The following is an 18293-nucleotide window of genomic DNA, read 5'->3' as shown; positions in this document are numbered from 1 at the left end:
CCATATCATTTTTTATTTGCTCCTGCTCGCTGTAACAATAGGCACTCGTGTTTGACAAAAATTTTTTTTTTCTTTTTTTTTTTTCTCTTCTTTTTTTCCCCCCCACCTTTTTTCTTTCCCTTTTTCTTTTTTACTTAAATTTGCATATCGATGCAAAGGAAAAAGACTGAAGTATCTAAATTTAGTATATAATTGATTAAACGAGATTAGAAGAAATAAGGAAATATATATACTTTATATAGCTTAAAAATTCTACGAATTCTGTAATAAATTTATTTATTATATATTTTCGAATTTCGTTATCTAGAAACGATATATCGTTGCGCGAAAGCGATTTGTCTAAGAAATCCATTTTTTTAGGAAATGGAGAAAGAGATTACAAAACTTTTGATGTTCAATTACGAGAAAAGCCTATTGCGCAGGTGTGACAGGGCTTTATATTTTCTTTTCACTGTTGAATAACGTGGTTCAACCTAGCAGCCGGTACGTTCAAGAGTAGCACGGTCTCTGAAAGAGCTTTTTCATTTCCTGAACAGGGCATGTAGCTTCTCGTTAATTTCCAAGTTCCTTCTATCTTTTTTCTACCTTTTTTTTTTTTTTATTATTTTCATCGCGATATCACGTTACGAGGTTGACACAAGATTTGCCGATATGTTTCGACGAAGATTTATCATCATTATTATTATTATTGTATATTTTATCTTTCCACTCTATTTGTCTCTTGACGAATTATCGATCGACACAAGGTGCACAAGATAAATACCTTTGATAAATATATATATATCCACGGCTATGTAAACCGTTACTTTCCTTCCTTTCCCTTTTTGTTGTCTTCTTCTTGCGGCTAATCTGTATCGTTGGCCTCGCAACGCGATATTGCATGACCTCTCTCTCCTCTGCAAGGAAAACGTCGACCGTGCGGAGCAGGCTCTCCGTCATGACCACCGACCAAAGGAAATACGAAACTCCTCGCTTCTTTCATATTTTGCGTCTATAATAATCAAGGAAAAAGTCATATATATTTGTATGCATACTTTCATGTACATAATATATAATATATTCGGTTTTTTGTGTCTCTTAGTTTCACATTAGTAATCGTGGTTTTATATATATATATATATATATATATATATACAGACAGATTAAATCCAAAAATATTGGATGGTTAAGAGAGAGATGGGGAGGGGATGGGGTGTATATGCCGGAAAAGAGAGAGAGGAAAAAGAAATGATAAGGACAAGAGATCCGGAAAATGTCTCCGCGTATCCTGGAAATAGAGAATATAATACGATTCAGAATAATTATTTCTTGTATTCAGTTTCGTTTTCATTTTTCGTACGTAAAATCGTTTCACAAAGTGATTTTAGATATATCGGCGAATTATGCGTAGAACTCGATGTGGATAGGGCAGCAAAGCAGGGTCTCTCCAAAGTATCTCTTTTAGATAGATTTTTTTTTTTTCTTTATGGTGAATAACGAAATACATTTCCAATATTAAAATTCTGCTGATATATTATTTGTTAGAATTATTATAAAATGATATTTATACGTATATACATACATTATCGCATCGTTGATTAAATTTTTGTAGCGGTTGTTTATATTGTATAATTTTATAAAATCATTTTCATTAAGTCCTTTGCTTTTCGACACGTTAGAACGTCATCCAAACTTCAATATTAGGTACTAGGAGACGTGTTCTTCATGAGGATCCACCGCAAAGGCTTTCCATGAACTGGAAGCAGCATCGTCTTCAAAAAATTCAAAGTTCAGGAACCAAAAAGTTTCCCCAGAGATCATGCAGAGTCTGTAAAGTACACGGAAAACGTAAGGATACATGTTATATGTGTGAATACTGTCGAATACCCCTTTGCAGAATCAAATGTTTTGAATGTTATCACACGAAAGAGCAATACTGAATTTTTGTTGCACGATTTTTTTTATATTACTTTTATTTTATCGAATTACAATTAAAAAATTCTCTTGTAAAAATTCAATTGTAATTCAAAGTTTAGGTATAATTTTTATAGATGCAGGAGAAATATATTTTATTTAATTGAACGCGTATGGAACGAAATATGAATAATAATAATAATAATACTCTGTATAAGCTGACGAGAAATTATATATTTATGATAGTTATATTAAGTGCAAAAAGACTAAGTGATCACAAATTTTGTAACAGATTAATTTATTAACTCCAATGAAAGAAACGAAGAAATAACACGTATAATTTCTAATTAGATTCGTGTAAATTTTGGATAAGAGATGAATAAATAAAACTAATAAAAATTATTGATTATTGAAATGGTTTTGAAGTAGGAATTAGTATGATTGTTGTATACGATATGAAAATTATCAAAGTTTCATAAGAATATTGACCAATATGGTAGAAGATCGAAAATAAATCGTAGAAAAAAATATATTTGACGAGATTTTATTTAACTGTAAGAGGAATGTAATCTGAAATAAGTTTTTTTTGTAGGTGGCAGTGTACAGAAGATATGAAGGTCAACTTCGTTTTTTAAATGGTATGATATGGTTTTATGTATTTTCTGATAGAACGTTTTAAAACGAATACAATCATCTATAGTTGAAGGTCATTCAAGATCGTCAAAGATCGATTACAAGTAGAAAGTAAATTATTTCATAAAGCTGAACGAATTACTTTGATCATTTTCTAACTTATATATTTATTGCCAATAAAATATGTTTAAAGAATAATCTTGAGCATCAATATTTGAAGTGTTGCAATAATAAATAAGATATATTCATTAATTTTTCTTATTTAAATAATCACAGGTGTTAAAATATAAAATAAAAAATATATTTCTTTATTTTTATTTTTAATCCGACAAAATTCAAAGTTTTTGCTACATGAATTGTCCATATACATTCATCAAAATATTCTTTAATAATTATAAAAGAATTTCTATCTCAGTTTTTCATTTATATTTTTAATTATAGAAATTCAATATATTGTTAAGATGAATGAAACAATGACAATAAAAAGAATATCAATAATCAGGAATGAATTGTTAAAATAATTTATTTTTCATTACAATTGATTTTGAATTCGACCTTCCATTACAAATCATTGTATTCGTTTCAAAACTCAATATCAGAAAATGAATAAGATCATTTTTTTGAAGAAAAAAAAAGTGAAATTTACCTTCATATTTTTCCTGTATTTTTTTAAAAAAATATTGATATCTCAAAACTAAGCAAACATGTATTTAAATTATGTGGCCTATTTTAAATATTTCGTTTAATTACATACGCATTAGGTTCTCAATGAAGATTACTAGTTTGCCTTGAGCTCGATGAAATTTTTCTGGATATAAATCGTGTGATGTTGAGCATTCTTAATTAATAATTAATATATTGAAAAATTTATCAATGTTATTGGATACTTGTTCGTTGAATTATATTTAATGCTTGAAAATCGTGTATATCGCTAGATAAAAAGACATATTTTTGCCATAATCATTTTTAAGTGTAATATTTCATTATATTATTATTATATATCCTTATATACGAGCAGTATATTTTTTTCGTTTTCATTGTACATAAATGGAAAAGAGAAAGGAAGAGAGAAAAAAGAAAGAAGGAAAGAAAAACAGGAAAATGAGATAGAGATATGTGCAGCTGTTGTTTTCTCTGCAGTTTTGATGCATCTGCTCTAGCAGCTGTCGTTGGCAGATGCAACGCGCGAAGCTATTTGGTGTAGATGCGACACGGATGCATATGGCATTGTGAAAACGAGAAAATTAAAAGTGTACAGTGTATATCTTTATAAGTAGGAAAATATTTGTCGTTGTTATCCGTTGTTTCAGTTTTTTTTTTTTCTCGCAGATATAAATTGTTTCAGGTGTAAATTATTAACGGTGTGGTTATGAAATTAAAAGGACGAGGAGAGAGATACTTTTGGAGAGACCAGTTAGAAAATGTAGGTTAGCGGTAACGAGTTCTGACAAACAAAATTAAGATAAAACGAGAAAAGGGCACTTTCACGCGAGCGCGATGATATTCTTCTCGTTACTTTTTTTCCATTATTATCGAAGGAGAGTTAATATTAGGATAAATGGTCGCCAGAATAATAGGTGATCCAACGTGGGAAACAAGGTAACTTCGGAGAGAGAGGAGCGATCTCTCTGTCAATGCTAGTTCTTGATTTCGAGAAAATCTTGTTACTCGTTTTTTATTTTAGTTTGAAAATTATCCTTCTTTTTTTAACAATTCGATTTTTATATCTGTTTTTTTTTTTTTTCGAATGGAAGATGATTTACGAAACATGTCACATTTTTTTGAGATCGAAGTTTTGATATGAGGGCTCGCATTGATGGGGAAGGTTGTTGTTTTTGTCGTCAGAGACTTGTTACCTTGAATCGATTGTTCATGCCGGATGAATTAAAAAAAAAAAAATTTACAAAATTTTTTAGTTGAACGCAAGTTTCACATTTTTTTCTATCGTCTTGACACGTTCCGTGTTGAACAATGATTTCGATGATTTCTGTTTGCGCCGTTTAATATTTTTCTTGAATTCTTGGAAAATTTATAAATATCGAGATTTCGCGTAGGATTTTTTCAAATAGAAGGTTCGACAAAAAAATTCCAAGCATTTGCTAGCGCACGGGTCTTTGGTCATCCATTTTGGCTTATAACGTTAAGATTCTGGAAATGCTATAAAATATAAAGTATTTTCTTTCATAGATACAACAAAAAAAATCACATTCAAAGAATGTAAATTTTTTATACAAAAAATTACTATTTTTTAAAAACATAAAGAATACTTCTATCGATTATTTTTAGTCGATTCAAGTTTAAAAATAGTAACTCGATATACAGAAATATGTGGTTAGAGTACAGAATGGAAATAAATTCTAAATTAAATCTGGTCATGAAGGAGCGAGGAGAATAGAGAAAATAGGTTAGAAAAGGGGGAGAGTATATTTAGGAATTATGAACGAGAGTGATAATAAGATAAATGAGTGAAATGAGACTTAGTTTTCATGAGAAATATGTATAGACGGCGCAAATGGATTCTACGATATAAATTTCGCATAGCACGGAACGTGTTTTCTGCACCGTCATTGCATTCGATTCTATCCTAACCAAATAGCACGCAATTATAGTTAATTTGATCGAGATATTCGATTTAACGATCTGTCACGTAAAAGCGTACTTTTTGTCCATATTTTGGTGTTCCATATTTTTGATGATATATATATTATCGAGGTAGTACCACATTTGACCATTTTAAGCTCAGTGGTATTTCATTTTCCACGTTGACGCGTGCGTAGGTAAAAGAAAATAAAAAAATAAAAAAGAAAAAATAGAGCCGGCGTTGCGCCACGTTATTTGCAGTACGTAGAAAAACTTTCTGTAAATGTTGTTGTGGAAATAAATATTTATATTTCGGTAGAAAGGATAGAGCAAATACGCGTTTATAATTGTCCGAATAATCCAAGCTTCGTACTTCTTTTATTATGTTTTTTATTTTTTATAATTTAAAATTCTTCTTCACGAAACGAAACGCATGAAAACGATCGAAGCAAATTTTTCGGGCAATATTGTAAACATGTTTTTGATCTTTACCCTTGAAGCCGAAATGCAACCCTCGTATCCTCAAGAAAAAGAAAGATACCCATTTGTAGTCGTTTACGTGTTTTTTTTGTTAAGAAATAAAAGATATTCACCACAAATATGTGGTAATAATGTGTAAGGAAAAACAATCGGACGAAAGAAGGGATTAAGATTTATGTATATATAATCACGTATCCGTCGCGCGTGGCAAAGATGCGCACGAGACAAAGTCGAATTGGCTGCGTTCTCTCGTGTATGATTTTATTATTTACGACGTAAAGCCAATCATATGCGTGAGTGTATTAAAAACTTCTTTTATCATATCTCGTGATTAACAAGATTCACTAGGGGACAAGGCGTTATGCAATCAACAATGTATTAGCAGTATTATTTTTTTTTTTTTCTTCACTTGCACATAAAGGGATTCTAAAGCATATCTCGCTTATTTTTTAATCTCATTGTTTTTGTTTTGTCTATTGCGTTATTGTATAAAACGAAAAGGGACGCTTTACTTCATATTTCTAACAGCACAGAAAGCGCACTGATTGGCAATACGTCGATCGGCGGAGACGTGTCCTCTTATTGCACGTTCCCCGTGTAATACGAAACGCGTGGCTTTTTTCGAAAGGATCTCTCGAATGTAACTATAGTTTTTATTCTCGTAACGAAGACGAAGGTCTCGTGAACATGGCGATGGGGATATATATGTTTTTCCTTCGTGTTGGAATACGATACACGCGTTTTTCCGCGTTTGTCAAGTCTCTGTAGGTTAGTGAAAACATCATAACGATCTAAAAATTGAAACAAAAAAAGCACGTGTTCTTTTGGTAGTCGTGGCACGCGTGATAGGCGCTGCACGTATCCGCATTAAGACCTGACATGCGCGTGATGTCACGTGGTTCGTGCGCATGCGCGTTTCACGCGTGTCCGATCTTTTCCACGCGTATCGGTACTGTGTGTTTATGTACGTGTTTTGTGTGTCCGCATGCATGTCTGATGCGTGTTAATTTATGCATATGTACGTATGTATACGTACATTCGCAGGCACGCATAAGGTTCATGCATACATGTACATGTACACGCACATTACATACATACGATGTGTGATTCAACGTACTTTTTTCTTTATCCATCCGTGTATGCGTACACTCGATAGTTCTCAATCCATTGCGTTGTGCCATTTTTTGCGTAATTCGTCTTGCATGCCTACGCTTCCTTCGGTAGTGTAATTAAGTCTCTTTAACTCTACGGAAGTGAGCGAGCGTGATGCGTACTCGTCGCGTGAAAAATCTTATCGATTTGCCTGCATATCAATATCTTTTTCTCATAGGTAATGATATGTATATATATATACATATGTTAAGTATATATATATATATATATATAAAAATATATTTATATCATATGCAAACATAATTATATACGGTGGTGGTACTCATCTTACGAATATATACTTTCCTTGCATTTTTCTATGATATACAAATACGAGGCGTACGCGCTTGCGCACATTCCATTACATTTTTTTGTTTGTTTTTTTTTAAACTAACCCATGTGTACATAACTTGCTTCTTTGTTCGTAACGCATATAAACATCAAGTATTTGATTAACCCGATTTAAAATGCATATTTTACATGTGCGCATGTATAATGTGTATGTACATAAGAAAATACATATATCGTATATTTATCTTTGTGTGTTTATATGCATATATATATATATATATATATATATATATATAATAAGAGCGTGTTCATATATACATATAAATACATATTGGGATACGTACGCGTGTATGTTTTACGTGTATATACACACGTACATACGCACATACATACATATATACGTAACATATAAACATACATCTATTACACAATGTTTTCCACTCGATATATGTACTATTATCATATATCTATATTGCGTATGGGAACATATTTGTATACAATTGTTAATACTGCTCTCATAGTGTTGTATTTCAAATGGCATTCGAATTTCGTTCAACGTATGCCATGTGATTTCACGATTTTGTACGTTATTTGCTACCGTTTTTTTTACTTTCCAAGTGTTTAGGCTGTTTTCGAAGAGATTTAAATAAAAAAGATTATAAAGAAGATCACGAAGTGACGAAATGCGAGAAAGTTGGTTGATCGCGGTCGAGCGATTTCTCGATCGCGATGTGACGAACGCTCGTCGAGTTTTTTTTTTAACCATGTGATTATACCGAAGAAGAAAAAGGAGAAGAAAAAAAAAGAAAGAAAGAAAGAGAAAATCGATCGATGCACTTGTTTGTACATCGGTCGGAATTACGTGGAATTTTATTCATTTTCGTATGCTTTTTTTGCTACGAAAATCCTTTTTTAATACTCTTATCGCGATATTTGCATTTTTGTATTTTACTGCTATTTTTTTCCCCTCATTCTAATAAGCAATACTTTTCGTATATTTGGCTTGTTAGTCGTGGGAATGTACATGAATTTCGGTGTATGGCAAATTTTTATGGTTTTCAACGCGAGTCGATATTATTTTGATCGATTCGTAAGTTGACCGATATTTTGCCATATCGCGCGTGTGTGTGTTTCTGGAAACGAATATAACTGGAAAAGAAGAAAGAACGTGCCGAAGAAAAATCCGAATCTACCGTGTGATGGTAAATATGGTAAATCATGATACAGCCATTGCAGCAGATATAAGAGGTGTAGTATTTCATATTTGTTTCACTGCGCATTTAATGTACTCGTTAGATTTGCTGCATTTTTTGCATTTTATGATTACATATCATTTACATATATATGTTATATATATATTATTTATAATACTTAAAGTATTATTTATAATACTTACGATCTTTTTCATCGTTTTATTTCGTTATTGTAAACATGGGTCACTTTTTTTATTATCGGATTACCTGATCAATATAATTTTATAGGTAAGGAAATTGGATTGTTCGATAATTCGATAACGATGCTCTTGTGATCTTATTTGCAATATCGTATGTTCTTCTGCCATATAATGCAATACGAATTTACATTGTCTTCTTTTCCAAAAAAAAAAATTGTATATTAAAACGGTCTGTAGCAATATTTTTCGCTATTTCACGATCGTTTTTCCGATCACATATCATTTCGACATGCGTGTAATGATTTTAATTTATTTTTCAAACGATCTTCATCGTTTTTTTGGTATTTCACGATGCATATTCTCGAATATTCTTGCTCAACAATGATAAATCTTTTTTTTTTTTTAGATTTCTCTTCTACACGATGATAAACGAATTTTCGTGAGAAATCGCGTTTCTCATCTTTTTTTATTTGCGATTCTAATTACATACGTAGCTTGTTCCGAGCAGTTATTACGATGATGATTGCTCGGATTTTTATTTTAAATTTTTATCTGTGTGATGTACACGTGCATCGATATATATATTGTGTTGTTACATTACGAGAAGAGAGATTAAGAACCGATGTTCTTCCAGTGATCCCCGGATAAAAGAAGAAAAATTCATCGTTTGTTTCTATTTTCGAAAATTTTCCATTTTGAAAGTTTTTGGAAGTGGAAACGATTAATTTTACCAATTTTTTTTTCAAATTTCGAAAATTCTATTCTCCCCTTTTTTCTTCGTTCGTTTCTAACGAAATAAGTCATCTTTATCGTTTTTTAAGGAACAGTCGCAATTTCGTTGATCCGAAGATATCCGATTTGATATCTTTTTACGAGAGACGAATTGATGAAAGCGAATTGTTATCGCGTTTTTTCTTAGTGTTTGTACGATTGAACGTCAGTGTTGAAATCGATAAGAAGATTCTTCTTATTGGAACTTCATCATGGGACAATCAGGTAAAAGGTGGTATGACTTGGTAATTTTTTTTTTCCATTTTCGATATTAAAATAAGTTCTAACTGCAGTTAGATTTACATTTGTAATATTTATATTGTTTTATACGACGTATATCGTTTTCTTCCCATATGTATATATATATATATATGTCACGTGTTTTTCTTCTACATCATACGTTTTATTACTTTTTGCAGCCAAGCTTCTATGTGATTTTTTTATCGCTCAAGTTATCTAAATGTTTTATTCTTATAATTGTTCCTAGTATTCTAAGGTTATTTGTCTGTGTCGATTATTATTGTTTTATATATTATACGACAATTTTATATTATTCACAATATCAATAATCTTCTTCCAATTTACATTCATGTTTCAGTGTTATCGAATTTGAAACGAATTTCTTTTATTAATTATCGAATATTGAAATTATTATGTATCTACTTTTTTAAGAAAAAAATTTAACTGTTTTGACGTATTGGCGAAGCGTACATATTTTTTTTTATGTACGTTATACAAGCCAAGTTCAAATGTCACCACAAACTTTTTGTCGTGGCAATAATTGAATTTACGTTTGCGCATTCGATGCAGCATTAATATTTACGACATTTATGCATAATGTTTATAAAATTTGTGGAACTTTCCCCCTTTTCCACGTGTGTTGTTCGCCAATCGTTTCGAAAGTTTCGAAACAAAAATCGATTTTTTTTTCAAAATTCCAAGAAAATTGGAGTTTTCGAGATACCGGTGCCAAGTGAACGAAAATTTAACGACAGTGAAAAGAATGTTTTATAGAAAGTGTTCGTGATATGTTTGGAGGCAATCGATTAAATGTAAAAAAAAAGGGTTAAGTATTTTATCTTGCGTGTTGTATCGTCACGCAAGGTATTCTTACGTATTTCTATATATTTTAATAATAATAATCTAATGATAATATAATAATAATTTTTAAAAATGATTGTTCGTGTGAATCGATTCTTACAATTAATTCTTCTCTAATTTTATGTGACTAAATTAATTAATAATTTCGAACAATCATTTTTATCATAATGCAAATAATATTTAATATTTTTAGTAAACGTTTTTGGTCAATGTCGCATATGAATTTTTTATCGTCTTTCTTTTTATCGTCGATAATCGTTCCGAGGTTTTATATCCGATCTCTACGTTCTTCGAAATATTAAGTCGTTATCTTTTTCAGTTTTCTAGGATACAGTTTTCATTTTAATTTTTGTCTTCTTTTTTTTTTCTTTGTTTTTGAACCCAATGGATAACTTCCTCCTTTCGTTTCGTATATATATATATATATATATCATATGTTTGGATTAAAAATTTCACGGATAATCTTTTCTTTTAGAAAGAAAAATTATCATCTGTTCAAATGTGTCAGGCAAATTTTTTTCTTTGTGTGGTGCAACGTTTTATATTGCTCTCGACCTCGTTCTCAAATGGTTCAATTTTTAAAAGTGTGATTGGGTAGGTACGAGTGTGTATTTCATTGTGCGTGAGGGAAATGATAAAAATCGATATAAAAGGGTCGAAAAATAATGAGGAAAAAAAAAAAAGAAAATGGAGACGCGTTTAAAAGAAAAATCACGAGATGGATGTACGTTCAATCTTTACCTTTCGTACTCTAAGGCGCCAGATAATGAAAGACCAATCGATTGTACTTTCATCCATTGTGATTTTTTTTTAAACGAAATCGTTAGTTGATCGTTAGGTGTGCTTACCTTAATTTCGATGGCGTTGTTAGGTCGAAAAATATACGTTTCGAGTCGTACTATGGTGTCCACGAAGCGTAAAGAAAGAACACGTAGGTATTTCTAATAAATAAATTTCTGAATAATTTATTGGAATATCCTTACGCAATTTTCGAGCAAGTATTAATATCCTCGATTCGACTCCAATTTCTCGTTGCGGGTATCGCAGAGAGATTGTCGTCATTTCGGATACGAATGCTAGCAAAATATTCGTGGAAAATTAGTGAGACGAGAAGCGTAATATTTTCCATCTAACGAGTGCCTTGGGAATTTGAAATGCAAAAATATCTAGAATGTATAGATGAGACGTCGTAATCGAGACGAAAAAATTGAGTATGAGTGAATTTTCGTATCATTTTTAATTTATATTATTACATTCCATCAGACGTATATAACAATGGCTATATCTCGAGATATAAGACGAGATATATAATTTTTCGATCCAGTTTTCAAGTATTTACAAATAGAAGATAATCGCTTGTGTTTTTCCCTTATGGTTGCTCGAATTGTCCAAGAGGCGAATTTCTCTCTGTTTACGTTCGTAAGACTGTACATGATTCGATGGACGAGACGAAACGAGTAGTAGACGGGGAGAGGCTATCGTATTCGTTGGGTATAATATAATACGTGTCGCGTAATCGTTGTTCCTCCAATAATGTTTGCTGCGCAGCGATCATTATTGTAAGATCAAACGTTGTACGTATCGTTTTCCATTGTAATTGGGAATCCTCTTAATTCTGACGAATGAAAACCGCACCACGACGTCTCTTATCTTCTCCAGCAGCGATGCTTCTCGACGAGAGAGACACCAACGAACGTCCAGGCAGACGAGAGAGAGAGATATTGGTATATACGGAGAGAAAGAGAACGAGCGAGTGAGAGGGAGGGGGAAAGAGAAAGAGAGAAACAGAGTACGAATGTGTTTGCACGATTGCGGTGAGGGACCCGTTGGCGTTTCAGAATCGATTTTTGGCTGTGGTTACTCGCAATGCGGTTACGCCGTCCAAATACTCTTTGGACAGGCACCAGAAGTATGAGAGTGTGGAAAGGCAGTTCTGCATAACTCGCTGTGTCGTCGTTTCACTCGGCTGGACGTCGCGAGAGGGCACACCAGAAGCGGACCGGTCCTCTCACCACTTGTGGCGCCTTATTCCAGAGGAAGGTTTTCCAGATCGAATCAACGATGTGTGTCTCCATCGCAATTTTCCGTCACTCTCGAGGAGAGACCAAGTAAAGGAGAAAATTGTTCCATAATAATACGTTTCCCCTTTTCGTTGTTCTCTTACTTATATATTATCCCTCCATTGTGGCACAACACCGTTCACCGTTCACGAAAAGTCGGAGAGAATCGACGCGTGTGTATCACGAACGCGCCAAACATGTCCTTGTTACAATAATGATCGAGCAAGTAGAGTTCTGTAATTATTTACTTGTTCGAGTTTTTGTAGTTTGTTGAATTCATAAATATACAATGCGTACCTCTCGTAAAAAGATCACAGAAATATTTCGTAAGGCTTGATCGATTTTTGCCTTTTCTAGAGTTACTCGATTTTTCGATGTTGCGAAAACTTATCCTTTTTTTTTTTTTTGTGATTTTGTGTCAAGTTGTTTGCGCGAGTATCTTTAAATATGTATTACACGATCAAGCCTTGGAAAGTCGGATAGCTCGTGACACGTTTAACGATGATTTTCAAAAAAAAAAACTGATAGGATTTGATCCGATAATAATATTGCGTCGTTGCGATTCGTGCGAGTAACATCGATTAATAATTAATATCTCGAATTAATTAATTAACCAGCTTCGATTAGAAGTAATGATACTCGAGATTATTTTGAAAAAAAATTTGATTGTTAGTAGTTGTATATAACGAGATAGGAAAACGGAAAATATTTATTGTAAGAAATTTTCAAAATTCAAAATTGTTCTAATTGTTAATTGGAAAATCAAAATCGGGTTCTTTTTCTCGTAAATAATTGTACAAGTAATTCTATGACAGAATTGCAGTAAAGACATTGTTCCAATAAATTATCATTTGTTGAAAATATTAAGATAAAAACTATTCGTACTGCGATAAATACATTTCATCTGTCTCGGATGGAAGAAGAATGTATATTTTCTCGTTCATAATTATATATACAAATATATGAATTTTAAATCTCGGTGCTATTAGGATTAACATATCTTTCATCTTTGATTAATATTCGATCGCGTGCGAAATTTACAAAAAAAGAATTCTTTCAATAATTTACCAATCAATTCAAAGAATTGATCTTTTTTTGATTAATTGTTAAATTAAATCATTGACAATTAATAATTGTTCTTTTAGTAATTGCGTTTGCGAATAGGGATTGTACGGAGATTTATTAATTTAAGTAGGTGTTCTCGATTCGATTTTTTCAATTTTATTCAAACGTATCTCTCGAATTGGTCGGAATATATAAATATATAATGGCGTTTAGGAGGATACTCTGCACACAGTTTGCATTCTTCGATTGCACGTATTCCAGCTGTCGTCCAGTGGAGTGGAGCATCAGAAGATATGCAATAAATAATTTCTGACAAAAGTAATTGTTTTTCATCGCTTCTTTTCATCGTCCTCCTCCTGTCCTCTCGTCTCTTTATAATTTTCAAACTTATCTTTTACACAATATCAAAACTTAATTTACATTATGATATACATATTAAAAATACAAAAAAAAAAATTTTTTTTTTAAAGATTCCTTTTCTTTCTTCAATTTTTCAAAATAGACGTAACATTTTACAAATACAATTTTCAAATATCGATCTTGTTTTTGAAAATTTCAAGTAACACGATATTATATATACATTTTTCTTTTTAAAATTTATATTCAAATATTTGGAAATTTATTCGTTCAGTATTAGAGTACTTTTAAGTAAAATTAATATCTTGTATATTCTTTTATTTTACTTTTTCTTCAATTTATAATCAGGTTCGTGTACGAATTTAGTTATATTTTATCGAGTAACAACGATTTAACGTAATTTTTGCAAAGCTCGTCGAAGAGAAACGTAAGCTCGGATAGAAAGTAAGAGAGAGGGGGTTGGTGCACAATCGCCTTATGTAAATCACCTACCAAAAGTGATTGATCGTCGCCGTCACTTTATGGGATAACAAGGAATGGAAGAAAACGATAGGATTGGAAAAGGAACAACTTGTCTGCGAATGGATTTGCAGATATCTTTCTGTTCAACGAAATTTAAAAAAAAAAAATCCTTTTTCGTTGTTCAGCCTACACCAGGTGGGTTCAGTTCACGACAGCACAGGAGATACCAGATTTCTCTCGTTTCCTCGTTTAATTAAACAAAACTGACGATTTTTATATAGTAATAATAATAATAATAACAACAATAATAATAATAATTGTCAAAAATTAAAAAGAATTATAAACAGTTTCGTAACGAATTTTTTTAAAAATTAGTTTTTTCTTTTTCATAAAGAATTCTATACAATATTCATAATAGAGTTGGTCTTTTTTCATTTATCGATTTTTTTTTTTAAATATAGAAAAAATTAATCATAATCTGGATAGATTAACGAATTTCTTAAGTTAACTTTTATAATATTTATGTCCGATTGAAAAAAAAAATGGAATTTTCTGTATTATTCCCTTGTTATAAAAACGTGTGTTTTGCCTCGTATAATAAATGTATAATAAAATATATTTTTTTCATAAAAAAAAGTCTGTTATATTTAATTGAATCAAAGTGTTGATTAAAAAAAAAAAAAAAAAAAAAGGTATTACGTACGTATTTATTCACGACGAGAGACTGACAAATGTGTACTGCATGCTGAATCATGGTTTGCCGCGAATTTTAAGCTTTCATAATCATATTAATGTGATGCGGAAATAATACAAGTTATGTATCAGTCGAATTAAAAGGATTTTAATTATATATTATTGTCTCGAGTGTTCTGACGAAATAATGCAGTTTCGACAGAGATTGTTTTTATAGGTTTTATATTTATATACGTGTGCCATGGGCGTGTTGGGTGAAAATTATACCAAGGAGGCATTTTTTACGTTGGGTTTAATTAATGAATATATATATATATATTACGGGTGTAAAAATGGAGACTAATAAAAGCGACTCATTTTTGGAGCAGCATGTAAATAACAACGGCTCGAAGTAAAGGAGACTGCGCTTTTAAGTCACGATCGTGATAATTACGTTTCATTTTTGAGGGCGTATTTTTTTTTTTCTCTCTCTCCCGACAATTCTCTAAATTTCTGAAGCAAATTTCCTTTTCTTTTTTTTTTTCTCGCAAAAATTGCATCGCATTGTTTCATCTTGATCGTATTTTCCAAAAATGTTTGTCATAATATTCTATTTTTTTTTTTTTTTTTAATGTTTGTACTTTCTTGTATTTCGAAACTTTTCCTTTGTTCGCCTACCACTAATTGTACATTGACGTGCAAAGCCTATAGTTAGAAGGAACGTGGTTAACTCGGTAATACGAATATCGATTTTCTTCTCGTTGGTTAACTTCAAAGGTAGTGGCCAGCCGTGTTACGTATCGTGATGGAATTGTATTAGCACATTGCAATTTGTCAACAGAGATCTGGATATCTCGCTCGCTTTATTTCAAGAGAAAAAGAAGACTACTATTACGTTAAATAATCGTTGGAGCAAATCGACAATATCGATTTTTCGTCGACGGATACGTAACACGAGCGAAGCAAATATATTTCGAAGTAAAACTCTCGAGAACGGTCGAGAATTCTACTTCTCGAATATATTCGCGTCCCAAATACAATTTTATCGCCACGGAATACGACCAACGATGGTATTGCCTTCGAATTAACTACACAGAATTATTACGTACTTATACGATAAATTTTTTCAACAATCGCGTGTCTCACCGTGTCTCAACTTTTTTCTTCAAATTAACAGAGTGAAATATATATATATATCACGCGCAGTCTTCTTTTTTTGGAGCGAGCTTAAGCCTTGACCGTATATCGTTCACATGCTTAGCTCGAGCTTACCTTTTCCCATTCGTTGCCGCGAGACGAGCTTCGAGATACATCGGTATATTGTCATTTACTTATTTTTTTTTTTTTTTTTGTACGCCTACTCATGCAGGGGGGGGGATGAGGGAAGGGAGGAGAAGAGGAGAATGACTTACGGGAGGGGAGGGGGGGAGTGAGAAAGAAAGAAAGAGAGAGAGAATGGTTGGATTTTTCGCGGCCCCGTTTTATGGATAAGGAAGGGAGGATTGGAACACAGCCCATAATGTAAAAAGCCTCCGTGTGTATGCTTACAGCGAGCCCCATGATGGAGGGTGTCTCTTCCGGCGAGCTGAAATTTCGGTGTGTCATGTGTGGACGTGCATATAGGTCACGATCCTCTCTGACGCGACACTCCAGGTACGAGTGTGGAAGACTCGGGTCCAGGTATACTTTCACGTGCACGCTCTGCGGAAAGTACTTCTGTCGACCGGATCACCTTAAGCAGCACATCCTCAATATACATGGCGCGTCGGTCGCCAAATAGCTTCTCCATATCTTGTTATTATCGTCTATCAACTATTATGATATAAATATCGGTCTTCGAAGATGCTCGATTTGCGAAAGAAAAGAAAAGAAATGGAAAAAAAGAATGACGGGGACAAATCGAGGGCCGTGTTTTATATATACGGAGTAAGTGGAATTGAAAATTATAATTCCGACGTTCAGAAGCCTTCTCCTTTTCGTGGTTTCCACGTAAGAAAAAAAAAAAAAGAAAGTGGAAAAGTGATATAGTGAAAAGGAAAGAGGAGAAAAGGGTGAAAGTATAAGAAGCAAAATCGTATCGTTAATTTTTTAAAAATGGTGTGTCGGAGGTTTGCTACCCTACTCACCCTCCCTGGTGGAGGAGATTGCCGGGCATTTATAATACGAGTTACGGTACAGCGAAAAAAAAAAAAAAGGATCGGAATCAAATGTTAAGTTTTCGATCGATTTATCGATTATGGAATTTTAAAAGAATGCAGTGACCTATTATTTAACTTGCGTTGCTGTATCTTGGCTCGTGTTATATATTATATATCGGGAACTTGTCCAATTTTTACTAGTAGTTTCTAGTTTCTCCGACTTTTTTGTCGTTAAATCGATCTTCCATATACGACGTTGCCGATAATTATTTTTTTTCTTTCTTTTTTTTTTAAATTCATTTTCGTCTTTTTTATGAACGTTCAAGTTTGCGTCGTTAGATGTTGTGTAAAATGTTAGAAGGCCTATATTCTTACTTTTTTTTTTTTTTTTCCTTTATATTTTTTAAACTCTGTGATTTTTCATATTACTCTTTTTTTTTTCTCTCTCTCTAACGGTAAAAAATTATTTGACGCATAATGTACATTTTTCTTTTTTGTTAGTATCTTTGGAATCTTACCTGCTGTTGTCCAAAGGCATAACCAAAGGAAGAACTTTTGTGATAAAAGTTTGAATCGTATGTACAAAAAAGAGTCAATTGTTATTAGCGACATAAATTTTTATTGTTTGTTTTTTTTTTTTTTTTTTAATCACGATATTTATTAATGGCAAAATTTCTTATCATCAGGCAGTTGCGTTATATTGTAAGGATTATTATTATTATTATTGTTATTATTATTATTAATAATATTATTATTATTATTTCATTTCCTAAAAAAAAAAAAACGATTGTAATACGTGCGATTTTCGTCGACACGCGGAATTGAATAATATAATATTAACAATATAATATTATATTAACATCTAGAAAGGAAAAATTGGATCCAAGTGTCGAGTCGTTTCATCGTCGAATCGTGTCATTTTTTTTTAACCTATTTTAATTTTTTTCAATCTGTTCGAAATAAAACTCGTTCTATAGATCGTTCGATCTGCATCGAACAAAAAAATTATTGCAGCAAATTGGACGCGAGTACAGCGTCTCTCGCGATGCTCTTTTTTTAATTTTTAACCGATTTTTTCTTTTCTAATTTCTTTAATTTTTCTTTAATTTTTTAAATTACAGTTAAAAATGTTCAAGAATGTTTGTGACGTTGCAAGAAGAAAATTATTTATAGACAGCATCGAATTTTGTCATCGTACGACATGTTAGAAACTGCCAAATAATTTAATTAACAAACAATGCCAAA

The 18293-nt window shown here is 32.0% G+C and overlaps 1 protein-coding gene across 50 annotated transcripts in view; it reads left to right on the top strand.

Annotated features, from left to right (window-relative positions):
* LOC725336 (longitudinals lacking protein, isoforms A/B/D/L) overlaps window positions 1–18293 on the top strand; it is a 178591-nt gene that overhangs the window by 7519 nt on the left and 152779 nt on the right. Inside the window, exon 7 of one of the 50 annotated variants that reach the window (XM_016913870.2) lies at window positions 16461–16903. The exons of 48 other annotated variants lie outside the window; for them this stretch is intronic. In XM_016913870.2, coding sequence (XP_016769359.1) covers window positions 16461–16690 — 230 coding nt within the window. In that variant the 3' untranslated portion in view covers window positions 16691–16903. Of the gene's footprint in view, window positions 1–1683; window positions 2655–16460; window positions 16904–18293 lie in introns of those variants that run through there. One more of the 50 variants, XM_016913867.2, reaches the window with a different exon arrangement.

Source organism: Apis mellifera, linkage group LG9 (assembly GCF_003254395.2).
Source record: "Apis mellifera strain DH4 linkage group LG9, Amel_HAv3.1, whole genome shotgun sequence".
Classification (NCBI taxonomy): Eukaryota; Metazoa; Arthropoda; class Insecta; order Hymenoptera; family Apidae; genus Apis; species Apis mellifera.
Note: the sequence above shows the minus strand (reverse complement) of the source record. Positions and strands in the feature narration are given on the sequence as shown.